Here is an 8,846-nt window from a genome sequence, read left to right as displayed (position 1 = left end):
ATGCTTCTCCAGCTAAAGAGAACCCGCTGCCCGGCTTTCGCGCTCTGCACCTTGAATCTAACCATCCACTACCGGATAAGCTATCTGCCATCGAACGTTTATAGCTTGCTCCCACCATAAAGAAAATCAAGGCTCTGTTGGGGAACAGCTTCGATGGCATTGATTTGGTCCGAGTCTAGATCTCATGGCGGGTGATTCCGTTAAGCCATCGCCCTTGCTTGATGTGCACTTACACAGGCGAAAAGGATGACCCGCTGCGACATTGTCCCGATGATTTACCTGATGACATGGTTGAAGCCATGACCCAATCTCTATTAAAAGAGGGCTCAGTAGTCAGTAACACCTTCGGCTTACTTCCGTTCTGCAAGAATAATCCGGCTCCTCCAGTAAGTCATCAACCTAAACATTTGTACTTTCATTGTGGAACACCTTTCTTTACTCATAACCCTTTCTCATTGTTCATAGGCAAATGACAAATTCTGGAAGGTCAAGTATGACCATGAGGCTGCCAAACAGGCCAGAGCGACCAAGAGAGCCGAGAGGAAAGCCGCCAACACAGGAACCCAGAAGAAGAAGAAGAAGCCAAGTGCTTATGATTTACTTAAACTGGATGATACTTCTGATGATGAAGAAGAGGTAATCCTTAACTCTCCTAACTCTTTATCATTATCTTATTGACATTAATTCCTTTCAGGAGGACACGGCAAATAGCCAAGCAGTTGAGGAAGAGGTAACTATAATTTCCTCCGACTCCGAGCCTTTGCCGAGACAGAAAGTCCAAAGAGTGACCCGGAAAGTAAGATTTTCACATCCTTTAGCTTACTAAGATCCTCAATTTCTTTTGAAGCGACAGATTCATGAGAGCAGGAGACAGACCCGGACCATCAAAGAAGCGGAACTCTCCTCCGGCTTACCAGATATAACAAGGAAACGCTGGACTGAGGTCATATCCGATTTACGTTCTTTTTTACCTTTGGCGGGTTTCATTCGTCAACCTCTCAATTCATCTGACTCAAACTATCAGGAAACTTCACCCACCTCTGGCGAATCCATGCAATCCAACATGCCGGATTTCAAAACTGCTCCAGGGTAATGATAACTTGTTTATCTTTATGCTTACCTTACTCATGCTTTTTTTTGTTTTTGTACTAACCCTTCTGATTTGTCCACAGCGTACAAGTGAAGCCCAGTAAGAGGGCAAAGAAAAATAAGCCATCCAAAGAGCCGGTTGTAACTGAACCGGAGCTCGAAACGGCTGCTCCTGATACCTCTGTACATGAGCCGCCGCCTGAACCATCTCACGACATTCCAGCGCCCACTTCTGACCCGCCTGCCGAACAAGCTCTCAACGACTCTGAAAACCCGGAGATTCCTAGCCCGGCCAAGGCGGATGACCCGGACGTCGAGATTATTAGAACTGCCTTTGTTGAGCCGGGAAGACCCACTGTTTTGGCCAAGTGCTCTGCCAAGGAGGAACTTCTGGAACGCCGTAAGGCCAAGCTAGATGTTGCTGACTATGCTCATCTGAGTATTGGAGAAATTGTCTCCGGTTATATAAGTCAAGTGCACAGCAGCCGTGACCTGGAAATTGACATGGTGAAACAGATACAACAAAAATCTGAGGTATAACTCTTGTTGCTATTCTTTATTTATCCTGACTACACCAGCCCCCAAGTCTATTGCTTATGATAAAATATGGCGTAGACTTAATATTAGCTTAATAATGTTTACCAGAAGCCTGGCTTATCCTGTAACACCTGAAAACCGGCTTAGAACAGAATGCTTGAACCGCTCCTTTCCATGTTAAATACTTGAACAGGAATATGCATTAGCCCCCAAGTGCCAAGTATCTTTGCTTGCAAAATGCTTGGGACTTAGTTCCATGAACCGCTGCAGTAAATAGAGTTCTTCAACACACATTAGCCCCCAAGTGCCAAGTATCTTTGCTTGCAAAGTGCTTGGGACTTACAGTTGCTTTATTGTGACCCGGAATGTAACCCGGTTTTAATGTAGGCTGCCATGAGTCAATTTGAATCGGAGATTGCTGATCTGAAGAATCGCCTGGAAGCTCAGAAAGCTGAAACCCAGAAAGCTAACTCCAAATTTGAGTTCAGTGTTTCTGAACAAGAAAAATTGAAAAAGAGCTTTGAAGCAGACAAGAAAGCTTGGGCTGATGAAAAAACCTCCTTGGTCACCCGAGCGGAGAAAGCAGAGGTGGCTCTTGCAGAAATAACTGCTGAGTTATCCGGCTTAAAACGCCACATATCTCAGATGGTCTCAGCAATCTTTGGTAAGCTATTCTGCAAGTGTTAAGTACTGTAAATCTTTTTCCAACAAGTATCTCAATTGCCACCTCCGGCTCACCTGATGCTTGTTAATGCAGGCCCTAGGAGCTCTAATCTGAACCAGAGCATGTTGATAAAGCTGAAGGCGGTTTATACATTGGTGGAACAACTCTACACCGGGTCACAACGTGCTTTAGCCATTGTGGCTTTGTCAAGTGAGGTTCCCAATCTCCTGGCTGATGTACTGAGGCGGCTCGCCGTGCTACCTCAACGGGTCCAAGAGCTGAGACGTGCTTCTGCAAGAGCCGGAGCCATAGCTTCATTAAGCCGAGCCAAGGCATGGCTACCAGAGCTGGACCCGGCCAACATCGCCCTCGGATATCCAAGTTTTAAGGAGGACGGCACCCCATTTGAGCAGAAGGACTTCACCGCCTGCGTGAGGGAGATACGCCCTGTGGCCACTCTGATCGGGAATGACACGGACCTTGCCAAGTACCAGCCGGGTTATGACAACCAGAATCAGAGAATCCCAACGCCACATTATGATGCAGTCAGCCTGATCCCTCCAATTCGTAAGCATACCTTTGCCCCTGAAGTTGATCCGGCCGGGTTAATTGATGATGAAGCTGAATTTGAAGCTTTGAGTGGCATTGACTGGTCATCATCAACCTTCCAGGACAGGGCAACAGATGGAGGAGCGGAAAGGGATGACCCGGAAGCTTCAGGTCAACACAACGAGTGATCCGTCGGGCGACTTATACTTATGTCTTACTGAAAAAACAATGCTTCCTTGTCTGGACTCGGGGAGTCATGTAATAGAGTAGCAAAAAACTTTAATTTGGTCATGCCATCGCGCACGTGTGCAGCGCTCAACACTGTTTAAGCCGCCATCTTATATTCCTCCGTTTTACGCTGATCTTCTGCCTTTCTTATGCTTAAAAAGCTACTTTAAGTGCCCTGCGTATAGATCAAAACACAAGTCTCTTGGCGGCTTACCGCATGGAGGGTCATATATTATTCATATAACCCGGAGTACGAATCAAAAACATAAACATAATAGCATACATGTGACCCTTTGACTATGCTGCCGGTTCATGTGACCTGAGTCGTAAAGATGACAATTCTGATCCTGTAGAGATTGATACATCCAGACAGACGGTGATTGGAATATATGAGAGCCGGCCAGTTCTAAAGCCAGCCCGGGTTAAACATAAACCTCTCATATATATTTGAGATGCAATCCCAACAAGGTCTTAAGTCAAGTAATTATGGCTGCAAAAAACTTTACTAAAGACAGGAATAAAGTATTGTAATTGTGGCTTCTAGTTCGGATACGACCAGTAAACCGTTTCAAAGGGGTTAAGCTAAGATTCGAATACGATCATATAGCCCCCAATGGCTTTGGCGATGCCGATCAAGAGGGTATCGATAGCTATGTTCTCTTTGGTTCGAATACGACCTATGTTTGAACAGGAAGCCCCCAAGTGACCTTAAGAGTTGTTTAATGATGTTGATTCGAATACGATCCACGTCAGATCCAAAGGGTTTAAGCTATGATTCAAATATGATCAAGAAGCCCCCTAGTGGGTTTGGCAGTATGCCAATCAAAAGGGTATCGACAGCTATGTTCTCTTTGGTTCGAATACGACCTATGTTTGAACAGGAAGCCCCCAGGTGATTGTGGCTAGATTCAGATATGATCATAAGCCATACCAAAGGGAAAGCCGGATTCAAATATGACCTGCTCCCTGTTGGTTGTTTCAACAACATAATAAAGAAGACATAGAAACCTTTGAGGATGAAAAGGACAGAGGTCCTGCTTTATTGCTTTTCTTAATATATACATCTCAAAATATGTACATCCTGAGAGCCGGTTGCTCAAGTGTAGTAAGGCCGAAGATGAGCTATATTCCACGGCCGGCGGGTCTCCTCTTCCGACTTACATGAGTCTTTGTGCTCTCGAACATCGATGAGGTAATATGGCCCGTTGTTCAGGTTCTTGCTGACCACAAAGGGTCCTTCCCAAGGGGAGGATAGCTTGTGCATATCGGATTGATCCTAGATGAGCAGGAGCACTAAGTCACCTTCCTGAAAGGTTCTGGATCTAACCCGGCGGTTGTGATAACGGCAGGTCCTGTTGGTAAATCGCCGAGCGGGCTATTGCCAAATCTCGCTTCTCATCCAACAAATCAAGTGCATCCTGACGAGCTTGTTCATTATCAGCCTCAACGTAAGCCGCCACTCAGGGCGAGTCATGATGGATGTCACTTGGCAGGACTGCCTCTGCTCTGTAAACCATGAAGAAAGGTGTATAACCCGTAGATCTGTTAGGTGTAGTATTGATGCTCCAAATCACAGAGGGTAATTCCTCCACCCAAGAACCCGGCGTCCGCTGTAAGGGGACCATGAGCCGGGGTTTTATACCTTTCAAGATCTCCTGATTGGCTCTTTCAGCTTGACCATTGGATTGAGGATGAGCTACCGCTGAAACATCAAGTCGGATATGTTCTCGTTGACAGAACTCTTACATAGCACCTTTGGAGAGGTTAGTGCCATTGTCAGTTATGATGTTGTGTGGAAAACCAAAACGAAAGATCACCTTTTTCATGAACTGAACCGCCGTGGCTACATCACACTTACTGACCGGCTCTGCCTCAACCCACTTTGTAAATTTATCAACCGCCACCAGGAGGTGTGTCTTTTTATCCTTGGACCTTTTGAAAGGCCCGATCATATCAAGCCCCCAGACTGCAAATGGCCAAGTAATTGGAATCAACCTCAATTCTTGAGCCGGCACATGAGCTCGTCATGAGAATTTTTGACAACCGTCACATTTACTGACCAGATCTTCCGCATGAGCATGAGCCGTCAGCCAATAAAAACCATGACGGAAAACCTTGGCCACAAGAGATTTTTGAGCCGGCATGATGACCACAATCACCTTCATGGATCTCACGAAGTATTTCCTGACCTTCCGCAGGTGACACACAACGTTGAAACGCCCCAGTGACACTGCGATGATGCAACTCACCATGAACAATTGTCATGGATTTAGACCGCCAGATGATTTTTCTCGCCAAGGTCTCATCCTCAGGCAACTCTCCCCGGGTCATGTAAGCCAAGTATGGTACTGTCCAATCCGGGATGACGTGAAGAGCCGCCACCAGCTGTGCTTCTGGGTCTGGAACAGCCAAGTCTTCCTCTGTGGGTAACTTGACAGAAGGATTGTGCAAAACATCCAAAAAGGTGTTAGGCGGTACCGGCTTACGCTGAGATCCCAGCCGGCTTAAAGCATCAGCCTCCTCATTCTTCCTTTGATCAATGTGCTCCACTTGATAACCCTTGAAGTGCCCAGCTACAGCATCAAACTCTCGGCGATAAGCCGCCATGAGGGGATCCTTAGAATTCCACTTGCCTGACACCTGTTGAGCCACCAGATCTGAGTCACCCAAGCACCGTACCCGGCTTAAACTCATCTCCTTGGCCATCCGAAGACCATGAAGCAAGGCCTCATATTCAGCTGCATTATTAGTACAAGGAAACATGAGCCGGAGCACATAACAAAATTTGTCACCTCGAGGGAAGTTAAAACGACTCCAGCCCCCGAGCCTTCCAGCTGCCTGGATCCATCAAAGTGAATAGTCCAATATGTGTTATCCGGCTTCTCCTCAGGTGTTTGCAGCTCTGTCCAATCATTGATGAAGTCCATCAGTGCTTGAGACTTAATAGCAGTGCGTGGTACATACTTCAAACCATGAGGCCCAAGCTCAATGGCCCACTTGGCGACTCGTCCTGTGGCCTCTCTATTCTGGATGATGTCTCCCAAGGGAGTAGAACTTACCACAGTGATGGGGTGACCCTGGAAGTATTATTTAAGCTTCCGGCTCGCCATGAACACCCCATAAACAAGCTTCTGCCAATGCAGATATCTTTGTTTAGACTCTATGAGCACCTCACTGATGTAGTAAACCGGCCGTTGAACCGGATGCTCCTTGCCAGCCTCCTTCCGCTCCACCACAATTGCCACACTGACAGCACGTGAGTTAGCGGCCACGTATAACAACAGCGGCTCTTTATCAATGGGGGCCGCAAGGACCGGCGGCTTAGACAACTGTCTCTTTAAATCTTCAAAGGCAGCATTAGTAGCATCACTCCAGACAAGATTGTCCGTTTTCTTCATCATCTGATACATCGGTATGGCCTTCTCACCCAACCGGCTTAAAGCAGCGATACGACCCTCTAGTCGCTGAACATCATTGATGCACGCCGGCTTAGCCAAAGAGGTAATCGCCTTGATCTTCTCCGGATTAGCTTCAATGCCTCTGTTAGAGGCCAGAAAACCCAAAAGCTTGCCTGCTGGCACGCCAAACACACATTTGGCCGGGTTAAGCATCATCTTGTAAACCCGGAGATTGTCAAAGGTCTCTTTCAGATCATCTATCAAGGTTTCTTTCTCTCTGGATTTAACCACTATATCATCCACATAAGCGTGAACATTGCGCCCGAGCTGATTGTGGAGACAGTTCCGTACACATCGCTGATAAGTTGCATGGGCACTCTTGAGCCCAAACGGCATTGATACATAACAGAAGGCACCAAACGGAGTGATGAAAGCCGTCTTCTTCTGGTCCTTAACTGCCATTTTGATCTGATGATAACCAGAGTAAGCGTCCAAGAAGCTCAAACGTTCGCAACCCGCCGTAGCATCAATGATTTGATCAATACGGGGAAGAGCAAAAGGATTAGCCGGACACGCTTTATTTAAGTCCGTGTAATCCACACACATCCGCCAGGTGCCATTCTTTTTAAGTACAAGCACCGGGTTAGCCAACCACTCTGGGTGAAAAACTTCAACAATAAACCCGGCCGCTAAGAGCCGGGCCACCTCCTCACCAATATAGCTTTCCGTCTCTCTTCGTTGAACCGCCGTGGAAATTACCTGACCGGCTTAAACTTTGGATCAATATTAAGAGTGTGCTCAGCGAGTTCTCTCAGTACACCCGGCATGTCAGAAGGTTTCCATGCAAAAATGTCCCGATTCTCACGGATGAACTCGATGAGCGCGCTTTCCTATTTAGGATCCAGATTGGCACTGATGCTGAATTGTTTAGATGAGTCGCCTGGAATAAAATCAACAAGCTTGGTTTCATCAGCTGACTTAAACTTCATCGTCGTGCCATGCTCTGTGGTTGGCTTCTTCAGAGGTGTCATATCCGCCGGCTCAATGTTATCTTGATAAAACTTCAGCTCCTCTACTGCAAAAACAGACTCGGCATAAGCCGCATCCCCCTCTTCACATTCCAGGGCTATCTTTCGACTCCCATGTACAGTAATGGTGCCCTTGTGACCCGGCATTTTGAGCTGCAAATAAACATAACACGGTCACGCCATGAATTTGGCATAAGCCGGCCGTCCAAACAGAGCGTGATATGGACTCCTGATTTTGACCACCTCAAAGGTTAGTTTCTCAGCCCTAGAATCATACTCATCTCTGAAGGCTACCTCCAGCTCAATCTTACCGACCGGGTATGCCGACTTACCAGGCACCACTCCATGGAAAACAGTGTTGGACGTCTTTAAATTTTTGTCAGTCAACCCCATACGTCGAAAGGTCTCATAATAGAGGATGTTGATGCTGCTACCTCCGTCCATGAGTACTTCAGTGAATTTATATCCACCAACCTGAGGTGCTACCACCAAGGCTAACTGACCCAGATTGTCAACCCGGGGAGGGTGATCTTCCCTACTCCACACAATAGGCTACTCTGACCACCTCAAATAACGGGGAACCGCCGGCTCAACAGCGTTCACAGCCCTTTTATGAATCTTCTGGTCTCGTTTGCATAAGCTAGTGGTGAACACATGATACTGTCCACTATTCAGCTGCTTCGGATTGCTCTGATAACTCGACTGCTGATGCTGCTGACCTCCCTGACCAGACTGCTGCTGATTATAGCCACCTTGATTTCCCTGAAAACCGGAAATTGAACCGCCACCCGGGCCATGAAAGCCACCGGCACCTGAGCCGCCACCCGACCCATGATTGCCGTCGAACGCGTTGGAATTTTTGAAAGCCTTCATGATCGCACAATCCTTCCATAAGTGAGTGGCCGGCCTTTCCCGAGTACCGTGCCTCGGACAGGGTTCATTGAGTAGTTGCTCAAGAGATGGACCTGACCCGCCAGATCGAGGGGGTGGCCTCCCCTTGCGTCTCTGATTGTTACCCTGTGTATTGGCGTCGGCCACAAACTCTGGGTTACCATCTGCCTTACGCTTGTTGCCTCCTTGATTCGCCGGGTTATGCTGCTGACCCTTTCCATTGTCGTTCTTCTTTCCCTTCCCTGTCTTTTCCTCATCAGACACGGGATCCTTGGTACTATCAGAATCGGCGTATTTGACTAAAGCCACCATCAGCTGACCCATATCATTACAATCACGCTTGAGGCGCCCCAGCTTCTGTCTCAGCGGTTCAAATCGGCAATTTTTCTCCAACATTAAGACTGTAGAGCTGGCATCCATCTTGTCAGACGAATGTATTATCTCCTTGACCCAGCGCACCCA

At 47.4% G+C, this 8,846-nt stretch overlaps 1 protein-coding gene across 1 annotated transcript; it reads left to right on the top strand.

Annotated features, from left to right (window-relative positions):
* The first annotated feature begins 221 nt into the window (after window positions 1–221).
* LOC147956675 (uncharacterized) lies at window positions 222–3,027 on the top strand. Its single transcript, XM_087531415.1, has 8 exons — window positions 222–386; window positions 466–636; window positions 695–730; window positions 854–943; window positions 1,025–1,089; window positions 1,173–1,623; window positions 2,014–2,290; window positions 2,384–3,027. Exons 1-8 carry the CDS (start codon window positions 222–224, stop codon window positions 3,025–3,027), a joined length of 1,899 nt encoding a protein of 632 aa, XP_087387541.1.
* The last annotated feature ends 5,819 nt before the right edge of the window (window positions 3,028–8,846 follow it).

The sequence above is a fragment of the Triticum urartu genome, chromosome 7A (genome assembly GCF_056163025.1).
Source record: "Triticum urartu cultivar PI428250 chromosome 7A, HENAU_Tu73, whole genome shotgun sequence".
Classification (NCBI taxonomy): domain Eukaryota; kingdom Viridiplantae; phylum Streptophyta; class Magnoliopsida; order Poales; family Poaceae; genus Triticum; species Triticum urartu.
This window is presented reverse-complemented; position numbering and strand designations above follow the sequence as displayed.